This window comes from Labrus mixtus, chromosome 18, assembly GCF_963584025.1.
Source record: "Labrus mixtus chromosome 18, fLabMix1.1, whole genome shotgun sequence".
NCBI lineage: Eukaryota > Metazoa > Chordata > Actinopteri > Labriformes > Labridae > Labrus > Labrus mixtus.
The window spans coordinates 15,984,541-16,011,293 of record NC_083629.1 but is presented as its reverse complement, the minus strand read 5'-3'; the positions used below and the strand labels follow the sequence as shown (position 1 = coordinate 16,011,293).

The window sequence follows — 26,753 nt, the reverse complement described above, 5'->3', positions numbered from 1 at the left end:
TTGTATATGGCTGTAAGCAACAGTTGTGTGTAAGGGCCATTAAAAGATGTGGCAGCCTGTGGTCACTGAATATGTTCAGATCACCATATTCATTTTGTTCAGTGTTTTAAACTTGGCTGAGTTCTTCCAGTGGTGAGCTGGAGTGATCTGGGTTTCTCCCAATGGAGATGATTTATAAAATACTATAATGTTCTGTACTCAGATCAAATGTCAGAATGAGAAACTCTTGAAAAGCAAGCACTGACAGGAAGCATGGTGGTAAAATAGTTAAGACAACTGACTCCCAGCCAAGAGGTCCAGGGATCAGACCTTGGTTGGGGACTACCCATGAGGAACCAGATTCTTCTGGACTTCTCCAACTGCAGCTTGAACCGTGATTTTGAAATCAACTATAATGTTCTGAAATTAAAAGTACAAGGACCGCTGCCTTGCAGTGTGAATGTGTTTTGGTACTGAAAACTTACAATCAGCAGTCTACCGTTATCATCTTTAAACACTTACTTAATATTATTTGTATCCTTTTTAAGCAATATTACAACACCGGGTTCTCTTTTATTTTGGTTGTAAAATACACACTTTATGTTTTCTTTCTTAACGTCAGTGTGTTTCTTGGAAACATTATGTGTGTGCTGGGCTGTGCACAGATTTCTCCTCTCTAATGGGCCTTTCAAGAGCATTATCAGATGCGCAAACCGGCGTGAGACTGATCTGGGCAGGATGTGACCCAAGCTCCCTAAAGTGGGCCCACATCCACTCCACTAACATTTATAGTGTCAGGAGGACACACCTACATGAGAGCCTCTTCATCCAGGCTGCCATCTACACCTCCAACTTGCTCCAGGAATTCCTTCTGACCCTGTCTGTTGTCTCTCAGCCTTTCATTCTAACACCATCCACCACATTTTCTAGCTACCATTACGGACCCAACCAGCAGACGACATATTTACCTTGCTAACGTTGTTAAGCATTTAGGTTAACTAAAGTAAAAAGTGAAATATTTTCAACAAAAACATCAAATAGTTTCATTAAATAGTTTGAAAAAGATTGTTGTGTCAGAGCTTGACGTACCTGCTCAGAGAGCTGATCTCAACTCTTTCCAATGTCTTTGTGATAAACTGGATCGCAGCTCAAACCTGTGTTGGGTCCATGTGCTTATGAGGTTGGATAGAACTTAATAGTTGCAGCCAGTCATTAAATAACCATGCTTACAGGAGATGGAGAAGTTTTTGGATTGAGATGTTTAACAGTCACATATAAATTCAATGTTTTAATTTCCAAACACATTTGGCCATCGACTGTTTGCACAAAGCTTTTAAAAAATAATAATTTTAAGCAAGCTGTTCGACCACCAGTTATAGAGGTAATGATTTATGTGGGACTACTGCAGGTGAAGACTTTCCTGCAGGGAGGCATCCCTGTGGGCATATTACTCAACTCTGTTAACATGCTCTGCTGTGCTGGGCTCGGGATTAGTTTTTAATTACACTCAATAGTGCAGAGTGTCATCAGCCATGAGTCTGACACAAGATCTCGCACAACAACCTCGTCCCCAGGGAGAAGAAGTCGTGAGTGTGTGATTGGTGTAGAAGCAACACCACAATCAAAAACCTGCGTAAATTAAACAGCTGGTGGCATTCTGAGGACCATGCTGTTTGTCACACATCCTGTGTCATGTGTTGTGTGTGATGTGTTTTGCACCGCAAATGTATCATTTAAATTCAATCTACAGCTAAAGGAAGCGCCGAAGTATTTCAAATTGAAATGCCTTCCACATTTAGGACCAACCGGGAAAAGAAAGTGATATAAATTTTTAATATATTTTTATAGTATATTATATATATTTTTAACAAGTTTAAACAAGTCTCAAAGCTCCCCAAAATATGTCTGTGAAGTTTGTTGTTATAAATCCACTCTGATCCTGCCTATAAACCCCTCTATTTCAGCCCTGCTCAGAACACGCTGTTTCTGTGTCTGTAGCTTTAAATGCAAATGAGCTGTGCTCGGCCACGCCCCTCTGGAAGGGGATGTTTCTCTTTCCATGCCCTTTTGTTCACGATGAGAAGGCGGGCTCAGAGGGCTGAACAAACACGTAGCTATGGGAGTGTCACCCACCTGGGGGAGGGGTTACTGCCCTTTGTGATGTCACAAAGGGAACATCTCCAAACAGCCCGTTTTAGCACACATTTTCTGAAAAGAGGAGCAGGCAGAAGACAGAGGGGATGGACTTTTGTCATAATTTGGGTTTGCAGACAGACTAGGGACACCTATTAGTGTTAGAAAAACATGGTAATGTGTATTTTGCATACTTTGTGACCTTTAACCCTTATGTGGCAAGTTTCAGCAAATGCATACTGTGAAGACGTCTCAAAAGTGTAGTTGGTACACTGCTTAATCAATTCAATCATCACTCCTGGATTTATTTTCTTTGCACAGTTTTGTACCATGGTGTAATTATTCCAGTTAGCTAACACAGCAGGAGTGCAGAGAAGAGCTCACAATCCATCAAACACAACCTTTCAGAGTTCAAAGGATTCAATATTCTTTGCAGTTTTCACAGTTGATTTGAAAAGAAAAAAAATGTATTAAGCTCACTGTGAGATCCAGACAGCTGAAAAAACAGGGATTTGGTATTCTTATAATAGCAGAGCCAGAGAGCCGAATAATGAGAATTTGATCCAACGATCTTCAGTCAGTGTGGATAGAGAAATAGAAAGCGTGCTTACACACTCCTGGTGTCTGAGGATTGAAAATAATTAGGTGTGAGAAAAAAGAATAGCTTATCATGTATCACTTCAAGAAAAGTCTATTATCACCTTCAGGTGTTTTGCATACACACACAGTTTAGTTAAAATCTACAGCCGAGGCTCCCAAGAAGAATCCAGGTCCATAGAGAAGCCACAACTGTTTCAGAATTCCTTCACCTCCACATGTTAAGTGACTGCATCTCTAATGTGACAGAGTCCGCTCAGTGAGAGGCAAAGCATAGCCGTCCATCCGTGTCACAGTCTGAGCGCGAGGTTATTCAAGTATCTTGTGATAGGGAAAGAGTGGCAGGCCTTTAGTGAAAGCTGGTATGTCCATGATGGCTACAGCGCCCGCCATCTTGGCAGGAAGGAAGGTGAGCTTAGACACCTCACCGTACGCAGAGCTGTGTAACTCTTCCTCTTTGCCCTCTTCTCCTTCATGTTTCTTACCACCAGCATCCTCATCATTCTCTTCAGCACCAAAGCCCACCACCTTCAGGAGACGGGGACACGTTAAATACCAGACAAAGAAAACCATCCTTCATGTCCTGTGTCATACATGCATACAGTCGCTGCTTACATGCACGCTGAGTTTGCGGCTGTTCTCTCCTCGCTGTTCTTTGAACCAGGAGACCAGCTCAACCTGGGTCATCTGCTTCAGAGCGGCGATCTGAACACACAGAAGCACTATTGGTGAGAACAACGGGAGGGCTGAATGGACAAGACAAAGACAAGGGCCCTTTCCGAATAGCCACAGTTCAGTAGGCAGTACGTACTTTTCAGTGTGGAGTTTCAGTATACTGAACCCTCGTGGTCATTCAGTGTGCATTTTTTGGGTCCACCTCAGTATACTGAACATTTCAGTATGGATACTAAGTTCCGGGTTTCATGCAGTATGGATCGGATGCGTGCTTTCAGGAAATGAATTGTATTTTACCACCCACAATGCTGTGCGAAATTAAACGTAAATCGGCACGTCACGTGCGCCTCCAAATCAAAACAAACGAGCGTGGATTAATTGAATCAATTTTTAATCTAGAGTTAAAGTCCCGACTGAAATCGCTACTTTTAATTAACAACAGAAAATATAACAAATGTCTGCATTATTATAAAACCTTTCCCCCTCTATTTAAATAATGATTTCACTATTTAAGTCTTTATTTGTTTATTTTACTTTATATTCCTATTTGTACACGAAATAATGTTATTTAGTTATTTAATCTGCCTTTTACTTGATTTACATTGTGATATTGTTTTTTGTTTACCTGACTGTATATGTGCATTACTCTTCTTGAATAAAGCTAAACAAAAAAAAAACAACAAAAACAAAAAACGGGTGGATGCGGCCGGTTCTGGAAACGTAAATGACGTCACTTCCATACTGAATGAATCAGACGAAGTAGGCACAAATATCTGCCTACTGTGTGTGCATACTGAATAGTAGATACTAACAGTATACAGCACGGATAGTAGGTACTGCCTACTGAAAGATTGAGCAACTTGGCAATTCGGATACGTCCAGGGTTTTAACTGGTGGAGAAGGAAAGATAATACCCTCAGAAGACGAGCCATAACCAGAACTAATGAAAGAAAACCAAGGATTCATGTCCATAAAGTTGGATCACAATGTTGCTTAATGATAACTGCATTTAATGTATCGATTTATGTCTAATTATTAGCTTGTTTTAAGCGATTTGGACACAGTTATAATTGAAGCTTTTAATAGGATGGAAGAGTGGGATTGCTGTGCTTTATTGACAATAAAAGTTGGCCCCTTGGGAGCTGGTTTAGCTCGTCTGTAGAGCAGGCATCCCGAATAAAAAGCAAAATTTTTTGGCTAACTTGTCGCTGGTCCGACCCTCACCTGAAACCATTTGTCATTACCACCCTCTCTTCCCCACATGTCCTGACCTCTCTTCAGCTTTTATCAAGTTTTGTTTTTGTGTGAAAGGAAGAGTGGAGTTTTCTTCATAAGTGAACTCTCTGACCCAGTGAGGTCATCGCCTAAAGGATACGCTGGATCGGAAGCCAACTCATGTTATGCTAAATCTCTTCAAAATGTATTGTACGACATTTTCATATTGAATAAAAGATAAGGGTCTAAAAAAATAAAACTCAAACTTAGAAAAAGGTTGTCCCTGGTCCTCATCTCAACGACACCAATAGCTTCCTCTTGGATATGTTTTAGCAATGAGGCATTGGGTCGCTACATTCTGACAGAATCATTTCAGAGCTTTCACATTGTTATAAGCCAGAGGGCGCAAACCCAAGGGTAGACTGGACAGGGAACCTTGCACAGCATATTAAAAAAAAAAGAGATGGCGATGGCAGGGTCTGTGCAGACACTGACATTACAACACATTTCTAGTGAGTCTTATACATTACTTTTGTAGAAACTCTCACTGATTCTGCCTTTTGTTTGGCAACATCAGGAGCAAGGTTTGACAAAATATGATGTCAGGAAGGTCGTATGTACAGTTTGTATTTGTGCACCACTTAAAACGAGGATTCAGTTTTGTGTCATGAGTTTCATTCGCTGTATTAGTTACATTTACATTAAATAAGGTAAAGAGGAAGGCACAACAAGGACGACTTATAGCACATTAACTGCTCAAACAGTGAACACATAGTATTGGCTTAAGTTGTGTACGTGTGTGTAGTTGTGGTCCGTACCTCTCTGTTAAGTCTGTCAAACACATATTGTTGTGTAACCACCTCGGCCCAGTTCCTGTCCACCTCCTCACCCAGGTGAGTGTCCTCACATTCCTTCAGCTTCACCAAAGCAGTCACCTGTATGTACATAAAACACACACATGGTTTCTACACACACCGTACAAAGCAGACCTGAAGGCACGGCACGATAAGAATTGTGTTTATTAAACCGACAGAGTAACTTCAGGAGCAACTTCTGACATTTCCCCCAACAAAAACTTTTGGGTTATGTAAAACTTTCTTGAACTTTTCTTCTTTTTCCATAACAATGAGGAACTCACAGGTACACAAACTAAATCACACACAGACACAGACCTGAGTATTAAAGGCGTCCTCAGTCAGCGAATCGAGCGTCTCCCCAAATGAAGCCAAGAACTCTTCAATCTTTAACTCCACCAGCTCGGTACTGAGAGGGAAAAGTTCAGGGGAGGTAAGAGATATATTATATGCTGTGGGCTGTATTTGATTCTTTTAGTCATTTATCAGCTCCGCTCGCTGGCTCCTCTTTGCAGGGCCGCGCAGATAAATCGAGCTTGGGTTTGGATGAGCAGAAAGATATATTATACCTAGGTTTTGAGAAAGCGGTTATGATAAATCGGATCTTGCTTTCAGGCGGATGAAAGGTTACGATTGTGTTGCAGACTCACTTGAACTTGGTGGCCTGTGTTTCCACGGTGACAGAGAATCCAAGTACGCCCGAGGTGTTCCTGCAGGTGGGGTAGACATGGTACCTGCAGAGGGCGACATGAAACAAGACGGAGGAGGAAGAGGAGGAGGAGGAGGAGGGAGAGATGTTGAGAAGCAGATAAACAGAGAGGGATCAGAGTAACAACATGAGGAAGACATCTGGACATGTAATGCCATTTGTTTCAAACGTGTTGTAGCTAAAAGGAAGAAGCTATTTTTTCTTGCAGATTCATGTGAAATGTTCCACTGTTAATAAAACAGATGAGTAAAGAATGAAAATAACTAGCTTCAGATAAATCCTCCAGTTCAGCACTAGCATGTTGCTCTGTCTGGAAGAGAGAGAGTAATCACAAACCACAATAAGACAGAGGCATGCAGACGGAAACATAATATAAAACAAAAGTTATTCTCTTGTCTTAAACATATCTGCAGCAAGGACGCTATTCATCTGTAATATTATCAATTTTTTTTTTTTCATGGTTTGTTTTTCCCAAATGTCATTAATAGGTTTTCCTTTTTTATTAAAGGCAGAATGAAACATTACTCCACTCACCCCAGAGTCTCTTTGGTCCTGAGGAAGTCAAAGCAGGGTTCCTCCATGTGCATCTGTAAGACGACAACAACAACAACAACAACCCAGTCAAGTATAGAAGAATGACGAGTGAATGAGTGAATGAGTGAATGGAGAAAACGTATCACGACACTCACCACCAGCAGCTCCATCAGTGTGTGCTCCCTCAACGCCTTTAGGCCAGACTAAGAAATAAAAAACAAAAACAAGAAGACTTTTTTTTAGTTACATCGTCTACTTTAATTAAATTATATGATATTGTTAGCATGTTAGATTTGTTGTATAACAGATGTAGTCACACCTGGTAGTACACGGTGACCTCAGAGTTGGCGTCTCCTTTATTGAGTGATTTGACCTTACAGATGTGGTTCTTCAGCGGAAGTTCCACCACTCGGAACATCACCGGCACCTCTGCTGGCAGCTTGGAAAACTGCAATTTTCTGCCAGAGAGAGAGGGGGGCAAGGAGGACCAAATGAGTGGATGAAGGCAAGAAGACCAGACAGGTCAAGAAGAAAAGGATGAGGAAGAAGGAGAAAAAATGTTTGAAAGGAGAGAGTTCATAAAAGCCTAGATAAAGAAGGTCAAAGGGTCATCATGGATTAAACAAATGAAGCTAATGCCAATTACTGTGTATGGATGCAAACAGATGCATCTGATTATATAGCACTAGTGTTTCATCAGGGAGTTCATTCAGTGTGATGGCTGACTTACTCGGTGACATACTGAAGGAACTGCTGTGATTCCTGCGGAGAAATTACAATACAGGTTAATGAAGAGGCCGGGATCACACACAGGGATCAGACAGACATGATACTCACACTCAGTTGACGCAAGAGGAGACATGTGCATTAACTGACTCATTGACTAATCAGACGATCTTTTTGTTTATTAATCCTCTTGTCTGTGTTCACTCACTGTGCTGCTGAAGTTGCCCTGCACCAGACCCTCGGCGTACAGCTCTGCCCTGAGACTCCGGCTGAACTCCATCAGATCCCCGCTGCTCAGACCAGCTGTCAGAGCCTGATACTTCTCCACCATGGACCAGCGAGAATGCTCCAGGATAAGCAAACGCACATCCCTGAGGGAGAGGAGCAGAGTTAGGAGAGAAAGGGGAAGAAAAAATGAGAACTGAAAAGGCTCACGGTTCTGTCGCACATTTCACCACTAGAAGGCATCACAGACTTGAAGATAAGACAACAATGGGCATGTCAGAGATAAAAAAAAAAAAAAAAAAGAGAGAGAGAGAGAATAGGGAAACAACTTACTTGCTGAGCTTCTCAGGTTTAATGAGGATGTTGAAGTAGGTTTTCTTGAGCTGCTCTGCGAACATGCTGAAGACGTCAGGGGCGGCAGAGAAATCCGCCAGGTGGTCAATGATCAGGTGGAACAGCAGCTGAGGAGAGACAAAATCATCACCGTCATTATCATGCACGCACACAAAGCAAACACATCTGTGTGTCAGGAATAAATATAGCAGTAAGCATGCATGACACTATGCCAATCTAGCTGGAAATGTTTTTCACCGATTGTCTCTTTAATGTGGTTAAGAAGCAGAGAGGGAGGACTAGTTCTGCATAACTCATTTCTTAAAGGAGTCGTTTGGTGTTTTAGAAATATAATATATCACATTCTCTTTCTGCAAAGACTTGAATGAGAAAACGATCTCACTGTCATGTCTATTTGGTAAATATGACGCTATAATCAGGGGACAGTTGGATTAGCTTTAACTTTGGAGGTGCTGACAGATTTATCAGCTAGGTAAGCTGTGTTCAGTTTGATGTGTCTGTTTCAGGAGTTTCTTTTCTTAAATAGCCACATGCACAGATAAATACAGAACAATTACCGGTAACCTCTAACCCACAACTAAGGTTCAATCCAACCCCTCCAGCTACATATTTACATCAGAGTGTTTTAAGTCTTCTCATCTAAGTCTCAAAGAGCTATTCAGACTTTTTTGTTTCTCAAATTGTCATCCTATGGATTTGATTCTTTATTCACGCTGGATATACGTATAGCCAATAATAATGTGGTTTTCAGTTGTTGCTTAGAGTATAACCATGGTATTCTGATTTTATGGAGATTTTTTTTTAATAACAGCAATGAAGGCTAAATCATTCGTTTTTGAGCTGCAATAAAAAAATGTTTCTACGTGAATTGGCTGCGGTCTTATAAAAATCACTTTCTCAAAGAAAAATGTGACATTCTAATATGATGTCAAACAGCCCCAGTGTAGACTACTGTACCATACACTGAACAGATCAAATGTCTGTCTGTCTGCATGTGTGTATATTGTAAACCAGTGGTTCTCAACTGGTTCAAAACTGGGTCGCGAATGTTTGTGAATAGTGTCAAAGAGATGATGAAGCACTTTTAAAACAGATTTGATTTGTTCCATCTCTTGGTGCTGACGCATGATCTTCACCATCCAAGGTGCTAACTTCAGAAATAAATCTGATTGGTTGAAAAACGTCAGAAATTTGCGTCGAAATTTCTCATTACGAGTTGTTGGTTGGCCGTGGGGTGAGAACAGTTGAGAAGCACAAAACGATATAGTCTTTGATTTAGCTCTGCTGTACAACTATAAGATGACACAGTTTCCTAATCACCCCAAACCTTTATTTCTATATAACCTTTTTTTTTTTTCCTATGTAACATATATAACACAAAGGTTTTGCCTCAGCACAAACCCCAGTTCTAATATCTGTGATTGGCCCAAATAGACCAAACATGTCTGCCTATCTATGTGATTTACCTTGAATAACAAATCCATGTCGCAAAGTAAACAGGAAGAAAAAATCTTTTCTACTGATATAATATGAAGCAGTTTGTGGTTTTACGCACATGCATATCTATTTGTGTGTGTGTGTGTAGTGTCTATATGTGCATTGACTCACAGGCAGTTTGTGGTTAAACCCTTTAACCTTGATGACCAGGCCGTGCTCACCAGCTACCAGTTTATACTCCAGCTGAGCCACTTCAGCCTCATAGGCCGGCTCTGCAAGGTTATGTCCGAGGATGTTGACCAGCAGGTCTAACAAGACCACACTGGAGGGGGGGAGAAAAGATGGAGTATGAGTAGAGAAAAGCGAAAGGGAAAAAAAGGGGGTGGGGGATGTGAAATGGAGATAGGAGGGGAGGTGGAGGAGAGAAGTTGAGAAGGATGAGATGCAGGGGAAAGAGGTGGATAGGGTGAAAAGAAGCGAGGCAGTAAAAGAGACAGGAAAGATAAAAAGTAAGGAGACGGCAATAAATAAGAGGACAGGGAGGGGGAGAAAGGTGAAAGCGGAAATGGAAGTAGTGAAGGACAGAAGGTAAGAAGGGTAAAAAGTGATAAAAAAAAAAAAGGGAAAGAGGATGAAAGTGTAGGAGCAGGGATGGAAGGAACAGATAAAAAAAAAAGTGAGGGATGAGAAAGGCAGCTATGTAAATCAGTGTTGCAAACACTATTTGCACAAGGTCATATTTAAGCCTGATCTTACTTCTTAGCAGACTGCTGGATTACAGGAGAGATTATGTGGAATCTGATGTAGGCTGCAGCAGGAAAAAAGGACAAACCAGTGTCAACACACTTCCTAATGATACTAGAAGTTGATATAGTGTAGAAACACTGTGCATGTTAAATGATGCCTCGGCTGCAGGCACACAAACAAACTTAGGCATATTTTACCTTTGGGGATTTTGAACTTGTTGTCCTTCTTGTACCACAGGCAGCCTCTGTCGCTGTCGGCTATCCGGACAGGGAGCTCGGTGTCTGGGCAGTCGGAGGGCTTCAGGGTGAAGTCGGTGGCTGAACAAATGCACATAAACAATGGAGCACCGTAACTCCACTTGGTACCATCTCATAAATAATGTGTGAGCTCAAACAATGCAATGTGTCCAGTTTAGGATTTAACATGCAGCTAGATTTTAGACCCTAGAGCAGGACCAGAGGGGCCTTGTTTGCCGTGTTTGAGTTAAAGTGTCGAACTTCACGACAGGATTATGTTCTGGACGTCACATAGGTCATAGAGAGTGATCTAAGTTTGAAACTCTTGGAATTTTCTCAGGTTGAGGAAGGGGCAAAGTGAGACTACCAGCTAATACTCAACAGATAGCATTGCATAACGCACCAAATCTATGAACCTAAAAAAAAAAAATGAGGATTGAGTTGCATTGTGGGTAATGTAAGCACCAGATTTAAGAAAAAACAGAAGAAGGCTTGGAATCCAAACACATGAGCTCACATTTTCTGCTCCATCAGGTTTGATCCTTCATTTTTCTAACAGAGTCAGAGAATGCTAATGTCGTTCAAAGCTAGTTCATGTTAGCAGCACTAGGATTAGAACTATTTACCAATAGGCCTGCAGGTATGATACTTTTTTTTTATATTAAGTTAAATTGTTCAATCTTTTTCCCACCGCTAATTAGCCCTAGCTAATCTCAGGATAGTTAATAGATTTAGCTTCTTCTGACTTCAACATGTGAAGGCATGGCCACTTTGCTGAGACCTTTATTAACCAATAGATGAATGCTGAGGGAGAAAACATCTCTTAGTTGCTGAAATAAGTTTTTGACTTCATTGGGAAAAATTCACACTTTGTTGCTTGTTTATTGCAAATGCTCACATAGCCATAGTGGTACATGTATGATTTGTTGTATAGTCTACCAGTATTTTGTTAAAAACTGCCCTTAATAATAATAATAATAACACGAAGTTGTCTTTCTTTCCTTGCTACACTTCTGATTGTGATGGAGGTTCTGCTCGCCTCTTCAGTATCAAAAACGTTGAAGCTCACTACTCATAATGTAAGTTTGCTGTGCACAGTTAGACCAGCCAAGACAGAATCCACTGTAACCTACTTTTTCTGTCAATGTTTGAGAGGACTGATGTTTGAAGTATAAACGCTTTGTTTTGGAACTGTGCATGGAGCCGAGGAAACTCAGCCAGAATTAAACTCTTAAACTCTGTGAATGCAAAGTATCTCTAGGATTAAAATCACTGACAAGAAAAGATGATACTGAAGTCATTCCTGCTCTTAAAGAGAAATAATCCCTGTCTGAATGGCGCTTGTATCGAGCTTGAGTTATCACCCTTTCTTTAGATCAGTGACTAACAAGGGAACGTTACAGAAGACAGAATACATTGACCAAAATGCACTATTCCTACAAGTGTGGTCAATATATCTGATTGGTCTATCCACTGGACGAGTGAAAAGAGAGAAAATAAGAACAAACTGATGGACCGAGGCTTGTTCATGTTGATTTTCGGACACTTTTCAGATTCTTTCTGCAGTTCTGGTGACAACAACCCCCCCCCCTCTCTCTCTCTCTCGCTCTTCACCCACCGATGAACTCGTTTTCAACGGGAAGGTGAAGGTCGCTGTTCAGCTCCAGGTTTCCCATCCACCGCTCCATCCACTCCTGCTGGATGTCTTTGAGGACACAGAAAGGTATTTCCAGTTTAAATTTGTGTTTTGAGCGAGTGACCTAAGGACTTTAATGTTGACATTTGTTATTTAAATTTCCCAACACTATTGTTTGCCGTATAAAAGACAGAGATAAATGCTGGCATTTCTACTGCGCGCTGTCTGCAATATATCAGGCTGAATATCACCACACAAGGGGAAAAAGACAATGTATTCATCGGATGCCTATATTGTGGGGAGAGCTGTAACACATGCAGTAAACCAACACACACACACACACACACACACACACACAAAGAGACGTACCTTCCACGCTGTATTGTGTGCCAAACCACTTCTCCCTGAGGGGACACTGGCCCTCGTGTTCTGGTGACAGCAGCATCAGGTTGGCTCTCTCTGGGGTGAGGAGAGACAGAGCTGCTCTAACAACCTACACACACACACACACAAAAGAAATTGAAGTCAACTTTTCATCGAGAGCACTCGTTTTTCTCCCTCTCTTCGTCTCTGGATTACTTATATGAGACAATTTAAGCTTCCAATTACAGTAAGATGTGAGCTAAAGTTACAGGCAAAATGAAAACCACAATTACGCTGAAACTTTTGATGCAAAGTAATATTCACGAATCAAAGACAGCACCCACAACTCTAGCAAATATATATTTCTGGCACATTTATGCGTGTGCCATAAAAATCAGCCCCATATCAGGCAAATAAAAATGTCTCCCTTTTCCAGTTGACTTGATTCATTAACATCTTTAATCTAAAAAAAAAAAAAAAAAAGAGAGAGAATAAAACTCTGAACTGGTTCACTGCCTGAATTACAGAACGACTTACTTCTGGCTGGTACTCGAACATCAGCTGATCTCCTGTCAGGAAGTCCTCTTTGGGGAAGAGCTGCATGTTCTCGCAAATGTCCTCCACGTATTCTATAGGGTCAATCTAAAGAAAACAAAAAAAAAACACAAATATAATGTTCCGTTTCTATGTGAGTAAAATAATTCAACACAGCAGCACATTCATATTTGCATCCTTACTTGCTCCTGGTAGTGAAACTCATTGGCTTCAATATTCTGGATCTCTTCATATATTCTGAGAGGATGAGCAAACACAATGAAATATTACCTCAGAAGCTCACAAACAACAACACTCCTGTAGACAGATTAAAGTACACAACTACTGAAATAATAAAAGCAATAAATAAACTAAAAATATATTTGACATATTCACTAGTCAGTATCTGGTGTGAGTAATCTCGTGTCCTACAATGGAAGTAGTCACTCCAGAGACATCTTTTTTTAATTGTATTGTATTTTGTTGTTGTTGTTGTTGTCAGTGTGTGAGTGTGACTGTGCCTTTGCTGTGGTCCAAGTGTCTGCAGCATCTTCAGGTACTGGAACACCAGCTGAGTCACCTGTGAAAGAACACAAACACCAAGAAAGTCAGAACTCATAACGTCATATGGCTCGTTGAGCATTAATGAATCAATGCCATTTTTTTTTTTTGGTTGAATTACAGTGAAGTAACAACTGGTCCAGAGCAGAACTCTTCTGCTCACATCATCTCCAGAAACCCCCTCCGTTAAATCACATCACTCCTGTCCTTCTGCAGCTTCATTGGCTACCGGTTAAATATCGCATTGACTTCAAGATTCTCAGAACCTCACTGCTCTGTACCTCTCTGAACTCCAGCACACCAGCACTCACTCTCAGGTTTTCTTCTTCTATTCAACTCACTACACCACCCGCCCGCCTGACCACCATCGGGCCCAGAGCCTTCAGCTACTATTGCAACTTAATTCATTGTGTTTATTTGTTGGGACCAATCGATGTGGGATTTTGGGGCTGATATGGATATTGGGGAGAGAAAAAACTTGATACTGATATATCGGCCGATATCTTTCTTAGATCTATCTTCGATCTTCACTGGAAAGTAACTGCGCATTTTACGTACATCACCGCTTGACTCTCTGGAGAGTGATAATGCTTTATTCAATCCATACAGCACATTCTGCTGGTGACAGCCAGAAAGAGAACTTCTAGTGTAATACAAGGAAACTCAAAAGAAATGCTATTTGACTGGTGAAAAAACATCAGCATGATAAAGTTAGCTAATACAGATACTCACTGGATATGCTACTATCGGCCGGGCTTTAGTTATTTGGTTACAGTTTTTTTTCTTTTCTTTTCTATATCGAACAGGAAGTAAGATGCTTTTCTTTGCCCTCTTTAAATTGGAACAAGTTATTGGAAATGCATCCTCGGCTTTTGTGTCTGCAAAGAAATACATGCGAGTTTGTAATGAATGAGAAAACAGGACGAGAGACAGTTGAATCAATCTTGCTCTCTTACTACTTTAAAGGGAAGCAAATAACCCTTGAGCAGAACAAGCTTAATGAAATGACAATGGCACCCTTGTGCAAACAAAAGCAGGTTCACCGTCTCTGAACGGAGAAGTGTATGATCAAGTTGAAGCTCTTGATCGCAGTAAACAGTCTCAAGGCTGTTGCAGCATTTGTAAAGAGTTATATGCAGGTTTTTGTGATGTATTCAGCTTGAAAAAAAACTCCTCGTATTTAATAATAACCGCCTGTGTTCCTGTTTAATACCACCATTTTTATAGCAACTTGTACAGAATAAACAAGGCTAATCGGCCAGTTGGGTCAATGCAGGATAAAAAGATATGGACGACACTGAACAAGGATCTTTTTTCTAATAGCTGTGTCACTAACTCAGGCTACCATATTGTTATTAGGAGTACCACGGTTGACACTTTGCTCCATGCACCCTCCCCACCCTCCTTGGTATCCAGAAACAACAAGTGTGCGTGTCGTTCCTGGATCCTCAGTCGCTCGGCTAACATTAGCTAGCTCTCAGCGTCGGTACTGTACGGCTGTGTCTGACATGCTAACGTACTGCCTGTACTGTCTATGGAGCAGAAAGACATTAAGCTCACCCGGTCCTTATTAAAGGCAAGTGTTACAGCGCACTGTGGATTCTACAATCCCACGGGTAAGAGAAAGTTTGACCTGACATATTCAATATGCACTGTCTGCAAAATGAAAGTAGAGTACTGCAGGAGCGAGTCAAATGCATGAGTGCGTCATATACCCAACTCGTGAGATTTTGACAGATCCACACTCCTATCAGTCACTGCTTTTTTTTTTTTTCCCTCAGCTTCTCCGGCTCAGTCCGGAGCTGCAGTGTCTCTCCGTTTCCAGCAGATGATAAATAGTCAATAGAAGACAAACTACAAAATGTAGGAACTCTCTTTACCTGATAGAAGTTTTGGAAGCCTTCATCAGTGAGAGTGATGGAAATGGAGAAAATGGAGTAGGTGGTGTTTTGATCAAAGCCAGTTTCGCTGTTTCCTCCGAACAAAGCCAAGGCCCAGCACCTGTACACACACACACACACACACAAGCGTATATACAAATTAGCTCGGAGGGATTTGAAAATAAATCTGGCTAATGGTAAAGATTCACACATCGAAGACGGATGGTCATACACACAACTTGTTGATGCAGGGCAATTTTTTAGAAAAGCTGCAAGAAAAAGGAAGAGACACACACACAGACACACACACACACACACACACACACACACACACACACACACACACACACACACACACACACACACACACACACACACACACACACACACACACACACACACACACACACACACACACACACACACACACACACACACACACACACACACACACACACACACACACACACACACACACACACACACACACACACACACACACACACACACACACACACACACACACACACACACACACACACACACACACACACACACACACACACACACACACACACACACACACACACACACACACACACACACACACACACACACACACACACACCTAAGACCAGTGGGTCAAAACATTCTGTTTCCTTTTGTGGCATTGATTAAGTCTGCGGTCTTAGCTTCTGTTCTTGCTGCAGATTCACACACTAATATAAAATACACTTTACACACACACATTGCTGGTATATGTGCAGAGCAATAGGTTAAAAAAATATATCCCTGCATGTTTCTTTATTGTACCCTCTTTGGTGGCCCCTCAGAGGCAGTCAGCCTAACTTTAACAAAATAAAAAAAAAAACAGAATGAAGAAATAACAGATTATTCTGTTATGGCTATGTTCTGCCTTCCTGCCTATGTTCTGCAGCTTTCCCCTTCGTTTTCAAAGGAAAAACAACTCGCAGAGATTTGAAACTTTTCTTAAGCTGGTGAGAGATTTTCTTCTCTGCTTTTATCTGCATGAGGACATGTTGTAGTGGTACGAGGATGCACTTGAAGGGGGAGGACGGCTCTTAAAGTCTGCACTGTATTACCAACATGAAATGATGTCGACTGCGATGGATCAAACCAAGTGAGTATTAAATCTCTGAAAAGAGTTCAAAGAGTGAGCTGGAAAATTGAGGGGATAAAGACAGAAAAAAAACAAAAAAACATTTGCAGGTACTTGTACAGATTTTTCTGTAGTCTGTGTGAAGTCTGTGTTTTCAAAATGGACAAAAAAACGCCTGAATGGTCCTTTAAATTTTTAACGCATCTGTTCGGTAGCATACCAGCGGTTAGTGTGATGGACACATAGATAGACAAACCATTCCACCCAGCTTCACTGAGTGGCCCAATTTCAAACCTGCATCTTAACGCCCTTGAGGCTGAGTCTCTCAATTTAATAAAAACCACCACCACTCTACTGCCTCAGCAGTTTGCTTCAACTGGGAATAAAGACTGAGTACACTCAAAATTTCACTCCTGTCATTTATCAACAATTGAAAGAAGCACACAGTAAAATGGGAACATTCTATCAATTGTTCAAAGTGCCGCTGATGGCACCGGGACTACTGGATGGGCTCTTAGTACACTGGGACTACAGAGGGGTTTGGGCGAATCACTTGGCCACTTAGCAACAAGAGGCTGAAATGCTCTCGTACCGCCGCATCGAGAGAATGCACGAATCACAGCGTCAAGAGGGGTCGGTGGAGAATTTGAAGATTGGGCTTCGCTGGGAGCTTCAAAAAGCTCATGTATACCCAGTAAATTGAAGACCTTTTAATTGCGTTTTTGGAGAGCCCTCGAATCTGAAAAACAAACAGACAGAGGCAATAACACTCACTTCTTCCTGAGCACGGAGAGGATGCTTCCTATGCCTTCATGGCCAATCAGCCAAGACATATAGTGGAGAGGCTTCACTCTGAAAAGAAAAAAATAAAGGAGGAGGGAAGAATGTGTAAAGGAGAAACAAAACACATTGATGCAATCCTCCTACAATCAGTGTAAAGAACAGCATCTTCAGGTTCCTTTGATTTCATGTTTATATCAAGAGACACTGCTGTGAAAAACCAGACAGACACATGAGAGGGAATTCAAATTCCATGTAATTTCTTTAAATTAGAGGGAGAAGATGGGTTGTTCTGAATTGTCTTATTCTGCATTGATGCTCTCTGTGCCGTGTCTTTACTTTGTGGAGCTCACCTGTAGTATTTCTCCTGAGGGGGGAGGGCCCAGGTGATATTCAAAGCATGGACTTTCCTAACAGGGACAACTGCAAACACAAACATGTACAGTTATAAAAACTCCATGTAACGTTTCTGTGATCCACTGAAAACAAATCTAGGTATCCATTTGACATTTCATCTGTTTTCAATGTATAAATCATAATGAACCGTAACTTGTGTGTTAAAATTATTGAGTGTTGTAGAAAAAAAATGCAAAAACTGCAAGAACAGCCCAAAAATTTTAAATGTAAAAGACGTTTTTCCAACTTAAAGGAGATCGATTATGCTGATCCATATTTGGATGTCTGTATGAAACCTCTGCAAAGTCTTTCTAAACACACAATACACAGTTGTTGGCTGTGAACGAAACTTGACCATAACCTGACGTCAGGTTCTGCCGACGTATCAGAACAAAGCATGTAGCAAAGTTGTAGGACACGCCCAACCGGAAGTTCACTCAAATGTCACTGCGACTGCAAACAGAGCTGGCCAATCGGAGGAAAGTGGGCAGGGCCCTTGAAGAGACAGCAGCTTAAATGAACCGTTTCAGTCAGAAGCTGAAATGAGCGATTTTACTGACACCAGTATGGGAGAAATAAGGAGCTTTTGAAGCTACACATCTCACAACGCTACTCAATAGGTGTCCCAGAATGACATAACTAATGGTCAAAGTGAGTATAATTGATCTCCTTTAACTACCATTAGAACTATCTTCTAACCCCTTAGATGTGTTTAAAGTTTGGCCACAGAGAGTTCACTAGAAGTGTTCAGTTTCAGAGGAGCAGAGTAAGATCGATCAGTACCTCTGTACAGCTTGTTGAAGGCTGGTGTGTCAAAGGGATCCGGCATATTGGAGAATTCTGGCTGTGGCAGATTGCTGTAGACAAGAAAAAAATAAAGAGTTATAGAAACTACATTGATTATACTGTACCAATTAAAAACAGGCAATATGTCACTGCAGATCACTGAACAGGTCTTAGAGCCAACATAATGCGTAAAAAAAAAAAATCTCAATTCGAGCAAAAACAGAGAAACAATTTGTTCTTCATGAGCAGCACTTAAAAGTTTCCAACAACAGACGAACAGTCTTCTAGTATCAAATCCTAAAACACACGTTTTCAAATGTTATGTTGATTAAAAAAAACGACTCAAGGAAGTTAAAGAGGCTTAGGAATATTCAATGAGCTCGTACATAAGAGAAAATTCATCAATCCATATAGAAGCATGTAATCCTTTAATCATATGATAGCCTCAAAGAAAATCATGTGGTTTATACATCACTGCGATATGCATGATTATGCTCTAAAAACAACTACCACAGCGATGCATAAAACAAACAGTAGCAGAGTTCTGGAAGCAAACAGTAATTCAGCTCGACTTAAGGGATAAATGATCCCTTTCAGGTGTATGATGTTGATAAAAAGGAAAGGATGAAAAGAGATAAAGAAGCGCTGAGGAGGAAACGGAGGAACGCTTGACATTTAGATCCGAGCAAAGTCTCAGAGGATGTATCACTCTATATCACAGCCACACGTCATCCCCCTCACAGTGACTGAGAGCCTCTTCTTCTATACTCACTTGTTAGGCACCTTGCTGAAGATCTCTCTCACCCACTCCTCCAGAGTGTCCAGCTTCTCTGAAGGGCAGAGCGAGTGAAGGAGGAGAAGTTTAGAGTTCAAGTCATTCTGGTTGAAAAACCTCATAATTCTGGGTTTGGATTGAGGACTCGGGTTCAACAGAGACTGTTTGTTTCAAAGTGACTGTAGCTTGAGTTTAAAACATAGTTTGTTCATGAAAGTATAATTGAAATTAACATGGTGTGAAAGCATCAATATCAGAAAAACAAAAGTATGCAATTATCTACTACTTACACTACACACTGAAGGAATCATAGCTTAGCTACTGTTGGCAGATGTGTTGGAGAAACCGTGATTTTAAACATAATCCTCTTTTCACATGACACTTTTTATCTTCATTTGTTTTACCAGATTTTAATTAAGCCTAAACAACATAAGGAGGTCATTGGACCTTTTTCCCTTTTTGGTATTTGCTAATGAACAGTTCTTCTGTGGCGGCAGTAGCTCAGTCTGTAGGGACTTGGGCTGGAAACCGGAGCATCGCTGGTTAATGTCCCGATGTGAACCAAATCTTGAAATTAGTCTGGTAGCTGGAGAGGTGCCAGGTCACTTCCTGAGCACTGCCGAGGTGCCCTTGGGCAAGGCACTGTGACAAAACCGACCTGTGGTTCATTTCCGGCATGTCATTCCCCACCCTCTCTCTCTCTCTCTTCCCGATTTCCAACTCTACCCACTGTCCTATCTCTAAAAATAAAGGCCTTAAAAGAAACGTATATGGAAGTAATAAAAGGTTAATCATAGTCAGCCATGGTCACAACATACTATTATTACATTATATTCCATAACTCTATATCACAACTGGCAGAGTATATTTCCTGTGTGGTATTCAAATTACACACACAAAGGCTTTGCAGACAAAGATGGATGCATGTTTATCTGATAAAAGCCTCCCTTTTAACTGAGCACTCTACTACTTGACGGGAAGGATCCCTTTTAGGAAAAATTAACACTCGTCTTTGTGCAAGCGTTCTTTCCTTGAAGTGAAAAACTCCTCCTCGACACAGCACCATGGAAGAAGGCCAATTATTGACTTTATTCTTTCATAAAAAAAACGATGTGACGTAATGAATTCTTGCAGCTCTTTTTTGTTTAGCTGATAAAGAAGCTCTGCTCAAAGTGAGTTTTTTTTTCTGCTGACAGAAATCAATACTCTTGTCATTTCGGTTGAATCTTGTACAGTTTTTTTTTTTAACACACTCCTGGGTACCACAGCGAATCAAAAGTTGTTGCGAAATTAACTGGGGATTAAAAATGAACTTTCAAAGTGGCAGTTATTGGTATTTCTAAATCAATCATCACTGAGGGGGTTAGGTGTAATGTGAAAGTTTTCTCTTATGGTGACAACCCCCTCACCTCACCCCAAATACAATTACAGCTAAATAGACAAATATTTACCTGAGGAGACCACAGAGAGGTAGACCGAGTACTTGTAACTTAGCTCCAATACGTCCAAAACTCTGCTGCCAGAGTCCTCATAAGCCCAACCCTGATCCACCTCCACTGAAACATCACCCCAACCCTCATCCACCTCCACTGGAACATCACTCCAACCCTGATCCACCTCCACTGAAACATCACCCCAACCCTGATCCACCTCCACTGGAACATCACCCCAACCCTCATCCACCTCCACTGGAACATCACTCCAACCCTGATCCACCTCCACTGAAACATCACCCCAACCCTCAGCCACCTCCACTGGAACATCACCCCAACCCTGATCCACCTCCACTGAAACATCACCCCAACCCTCATCCACCTCCACTGGAACATCACTCCAACCCTGATCCACCTCCACTGAAACATCACCCCAACCCTCATCCACCTCCACTGGAACATCACCCCAACCCTCAGCCACCTCCACTGGAACATCACCCCAACCCTGATCCACCTCCACTGAAACATCACCCCAACCCTCATCCACCTCCACTGGAACATCACTCCAACCCTGATCCACCTCCACTGGAACATCACTCCAACCCTCATCCACCTCCATTGGAACATAACATCACTCCAACCCTGATCCACCTCCACTGGAACATCACATCACCCCAAACCCTCATCCACCTCCACTAGAACATAACATCACCCCAACCCTTATCCACCTCCACTGGAACATCACCCCAACCCTTATCCACCTCCACTGGAACATCACCCCAACCCTTATCCACCTCCACTGGAACATCACCTCAACCCTTATCCACCTCCACTAGAACATAACATCACCCCAACCCTGATCCACCTCCACTGGAACATCACCCCAACCCTTATCCACCTCCACTGGAACATCACCTCAACCCTTATCCACCTCCACTGGAACATCACCTCAACCCTTATCCACCTCCACTGGAACATCACCTCAACTCTTATCCACTGGCTTCAATTAGATCCAGAAACAAATGCAAACTCCTCCGCACTTACTAATCCCTAGCCCCTCAGTTCCTCTATGACCTCCTACACCCACACACCACGTCCAGTTACCTCCAGTCCTCCGACACTCACCTGCTGTCCATACCATAGACCAGACTCCGCACCTATGGAGACATGGCCTTCAGTGTCACAGACCCCACCCTCTGGAACACTCTCCCCTCAGACATCCGCAATGCCCCATCTTTGGACTCATTCAAAAGACTTCACCATTTGTTCTCCACAGCCTCACTTAGCTTCACCTCTCCATGGGTCTCACATCTTTTTTTTGCTACCTGTCTCCGTTTTGTTCTTTGTTTGGTCCCTCCATCATTTAGAGCGTCTTTGGGTGCCTTAAAGGTGCTGTATAAATTGTATCTATTATGATCATTATTTTTTCTTTCTACTACTACATTGTTTAAGTGAACAAAAAAAAAGACCCAAAACTAATGTTGTTCCATATTCTCATATGTCAGCACCAGTGTTGATGTTTACTTAAGATTGGTTAAATGCCATGCAGGTTTTAAATAGCACTTTGTTCAAATGATTTCTCTGTTTTGTGACGAGCATTTTCTCAGCCCAAATGTCAACACTTATTGTCATTAATTGCAATCGGTACTTAATTAGCTGTGTGATATTATCTGAGAAACACACACACAAAAAAAAACGTGTTAAAAATGTCTCATTATATGGGAGTTTGTTTGGAGAAGTATTGCAGTTTGAGTTTATTTAGAACTTATTAACCACAGATGGCTGAACATGGATAAGATAAATCATCATTAGAGCTGAGTGAAATATTTCTTCACATTGTCCATTGATCTACAGATTGCTTTTTCAATTAAAACAATACATTTATGAAAATTACTGAAATCAGTTAGATTTCTGTCGGTCTACTAATAAAACGGGTATTTGATGTTTAGTAAAATGAAATGGATTTTTCTGACCTTTAGACTGCACTGCAAGAGTCATGTAGTGGGCAGAGTAGTGTTTCTTCCAGAAGGCACGCAACCGCTTATAGACATTGATCTTCTTCTTCTTTGGCTCATGCTTCAGCGTCTCAGCATTACCTGTTGTTGTTAAGAGTGAGTAATCAATCCACCAGCAGATACTACAAAACATCTAAAAAAATGTTTTACAAAATGCAGGCATATCAGAAAGAAAAGGAGCTTTGGCATTTGTTTCAAGGGCTCCTGTTTGTTATTGCTGAACATACCTCAAGGAGGCCCCATGTGTATTAAGTGTCCCAGCAGTTTGTGTTTACCAACTCACCCCAGCAGAACTTGCCCATAGGGTGTCCAGGTTTGGCCAAACTGCCAAACAGCATTTCCTTCCTGTGGGAGTCTGACGGCTTAGCCAGCTGGTACTCTGACAGACAGGAGGAGAGACAGAAACACTCGAGAAAAACAGAGAAAGACGAAGATCAATGTTGTGCAAAAGAGCTGCGCGAGGAGAACTCGCCAAAGCAGCTGATGGAAAGTTTTAACTCCAAGTGAACCAGATAAAAGATGCACTCCTCAGCTCGGAGGAGAAGGCTACGAGACTCACCACTGTCAACGGCCTCCACCTCCCTATCAATGGCGTCTCGTATCATCAGGGGGCAGATGAAGAACTGAGCCCACCTGAGAGAGGATTGACAGGACAAAGAGGTTATAATCAGGGGCCACTTACCAGCCAGAGACACTGGTCAGACTGAGACAATCAGATGTAGACATTTCAACTCCACAGACAACAGCTTAATGGCAGGGGGCTGATTGAGCCTGTAATGTTTGTCCAAGTTATTAAACAGCAGAAGTTGGAATTACAACATGAACAGGAATTTTAGCTGTTTTTCCTCTCTGAATTTATTTTCTAACTATATTTTTTTTAAGAAACTCTGTAGCAGTAAATCTGATGTATAGCCATAAGTGAATAAAGTAGTACACATTCTATGATTCTCCTATTTGAAGAAGATTTTACCTAAGTAAAAGCTTTGATGATTGTGGCTTATTATACAGTAGCTAGCTAACTGAACCAGCCGATAAAGCTAGCATTAGCTTATTAACATCTGTCAAAGCGCAGATATTATCACATCTGTCACCTGCTTACTATGTGAACTAGGAAAATCCTAATATGTTTTTAACCCCCGCAAAGACGAAATGCAATGTGAGTGACTAGGGCAAGATTATTACGCCATCGTGGGATCATTATGAATGTACACAGACGTGATGATGGCTGAGCCTAGTTACGGCGCTTTTGCAAAAAAAAAAAAAAACCCAAAAAAAACAACAGTCTGAATAGGGCTAGTGTAAGACATGACAGTGTGTTTTCTCTGTGGACTACTCTACAAATCTTTCTTCTGAGACAATAATGGGATGAGCCTTACCAAGATGTTTCCCAAGAGCCATCAACTTGCAGTTTGTAAGCAATAATTGTGTGTACACGTTTTTATTTTTGCTTTTATTATGTCTGTGTTTTGTATTTGTCTGAAAATCATTTGATGGTTATTAAGAATTCAACTCCGTGAGAGCGACTGCTCTGAAGACAAAGAAACTTCTGATCGTTCTTTACCTGTCAAGAGCCTCTTTGAAGATTTTCCTCTGGATGTCGAACTGGAAGACCGTCCTCTCGCAGTCGGTGGAGGCATTGTCACTCCCGCCGTGCTTCTTGAGGAAGGCATCAAAGCCATTTTCTGAGGGATACTTCTCGCTGCCCATAAACACCACTGGGACCAAACAAAAAAGGGGAGAATATAGGAGAAGACAAAAAAAAAAAAAAAGGAAGGATTTTAAAAGGTAAAATCAAGTGTAGTGACTTGAGTATGTGCCTTGCATTTGTGGTTTTGTTGACGATGTGGAAAGCTGGACCAAACACACAGATTTTGTGGCATTGTATTTACCGCAGAGCTACAATAGAATTGAAAAAAAAATCAGCCAAAGCTCTAAAGATTTCTCTAAATATCACTTGTTAACATTTGGTGACAGTTGTGACATCTGTAGGAATAGCACGCTTTCCTTTTCAAACAGACCCTTTAGGAATGAACAATGCTCAAAAACCACATCTATGGAGGAGGCAGACGTAACCACTTCTCCACTGAGAGAAACATCAGTCAGCCAGAATGCAATTCACAAGATATGTGGCATTTCGAGAGAGGAGAGCAACTCTTGCTTTTTTATTGGACTGGAAAAAACTTCAGTGCAACAAGTTCCCGCGTGCGTTCTCTGAGACTTGTTGGAGGATATTCTGGGAAATGTCACAAATTATTAACCAAAGTAAAAGTAGACAAACAGGTTAAGGAAAAGAGGGTACACTAAATTATTTAAAACAGCAAAATTACTCCTAGAATGCATTGAATATGGTAGCTGGGTTTGGCCTTGTCTGAATCCAAAATGATGCAAGGTGTTTTGCGCCGACTCTGAGGCTAAATTGTTGATGTATAAATTTAGGGCTAAACAAAAAAAACAGACTTTATAGGTGATCGTGAACTATGCAGGGGTTCTCTTGCTACTTGTTGAGAAAAGATGAGGATTGAAAAAGAAAATGTAAAGATAAAAAAAACACCCTCTCTGTTTTCTTACTCACTGTGTTCAAGAAAGTGAGCGAGGCCAGGGAGGTCACTGGGATCGCTGAAGCTGCCCACTCCCACACACAGAGCGGCTGCAGACTGACACACACACACACACACACACACACACACACAAAGGATATCATATCAGGTATGCAGGTGTTTAAAAAGTGTGTGCATATAACATCACTATAAATAGTTTCGGTTTGTGCTGACAACACTCATGCATAAATAATTTCTGCATATGTGATTTCAGCACATTTTTGGGTTTCAACATGACTCCAGTTATTTTCACCCTCGTCTGAGACTTAACATGTCCAAGCTTCTAAACCATGAACGGAGCTTTGAATTAAAGTTCTCCCCATTTGTACCTGTTTCTCTGCATTTCTTTTCTTCTTATCCCCCTCATCGTCGTCGTCGTCTTCGTCATCATCACCTTCGCTGCCCTGCTCGTCGTCTTCATCCTCCTCAGACTCATCTTCCGTTTCATCTCCAGACTCATCATCGCCCTCTTCCTCTTCTCCGTCCGAGTCATCGTCTTCGGACTCCGCTGGGCCGCTATAGTCCGAGATGAGCAGAGCTCGCAGCCCGTTGTCAAGCACAACATACCTGGAGGGAGGGAGCGGAGTCATAGGTCAAACAATTCAGAGACCATTGAGAACCAGTGGTACATTACGGTTTGTTTGTTTGTTTGTATTTTCCTCATTTTGAACAGGCTGTTAAACCAACCAGACTGCATCTTACATCCTTTGAGACCATCTTGTTGTACGCTTCCACACAGCACATTTCTTTGTATGCTCCACAGAGGCCTGAGGCGCTGGTGTGTGCTTATAGCATGAAATCGGCTCATCACACCACAAATAATGCTGCTGGAAAAGAGGCTCGATATCTTTTTTGGATCTGGGTTAGTGGATCTGGGTCATTTTCTCAGCACCTTCTAGTTCTGGGTAGTATCCTCGCTGCATGTAAAAGCGCGTTAATAACAATGACTGAGAATACAGCACAAACTAGAGGAGATAAATCACGTAACAGGGTTGCAGCATAATGCATAATACTCATGGAGAATGGCCACATGCAGTATGAAGCTTTGTACAGGAGAGTCTTTTACCTGTACTGCTTGGGGTCATAGGGGGACTTGATTATCTCACTGTCTCCAACATTGTCCTCTCCTCCACCGTCCCCTGTAGTCCGGCTGTAGTCTGCTGAGGGTTCAGTTCGGCCTGAGCCTGGAGAGTCACACGCCGGGGCGTTCCTGGATTTGTTTGTCAGCGGCATCCTCGCCAGAGAAGATGATGAGACTTTGGCACTGCGGGCTGACAGCAAGGCGCGACCATAAACAACAGGACAGCTCGCTGCCACCGGTAATTTAGCCCTCAGCACGGCAACACACCGTGTCAGCCTGAACAGAGCTATGATGAAGAGCCCCCCCTGACAGACGAGGGTGGCAAAAATAAATAAAAGCTCAGAGACCAGCCACAGATTTAAACCAAAAATCCCT

The 26,753-nt window shown here is 41.7% G+C and overlaps 1 protein-coding gene across 1 annotated transcript; it reads right to left on the bottom strand.

Annotated features, from left to right (window-relative positions):
• Window positions 1–1,318: 1,318 nt before the first annotated feature.
• Window positions 1,319–26,681, bottom strand: nrd1a (nardilysin a (N-arginine dibasic convertase)). Its single transcript, XM_061062698.1, has 31 exons — window positions 26,364–26,681; window positions 25,627–25,864; window positions 25,273–25,354; window positions 24,262–24,415; window positions 23,260–23,333; window positions 22,984–23,079; window positions 22,659–22,781; window positions 19,250–19,307; window positions 18,475–18,548; window positions 17,649–17,718; window positions 17,290–17,367; window positions 15,396–15,516; window positions 13,476–13,534; window positions 13,158–13,212; window positions 12,958–13,062; window positions 12,427–12,550; window positions 12,040–12,126; window positions 10,383–10,502; window positions 10,195–10,246; window positions 9,610–9,760; window positions 7,981–8,108; window positions 7,631–7,793; window positions 7,427–7,458; window positions 7,016–7,154; window positions 6,852–6,899; window positions 6,697–6,749; window positions 6,104–6,187; window positions 5,772–5,862; window positions 5,418–5,534; window positions 3,325–3,414; window positions 1,319–3,237 (listed from the first exon to the last, which is right to left on the bottom strand). The coding sequence occupies exons 1-31, from the start codon at window positions 26,528–26,530 to the stop codon at window positions 3,019–3,021; spliced, it is 3,252 nt and encodes a 1,083-aa protein (XP_060918681.1). The 5' UTR covers window positions 26,531–26,681; the 3' UTR covers window positions 1,319–3,018.
• Window positions 26,682–26,753: the final 72 nt, after the last annotated feature.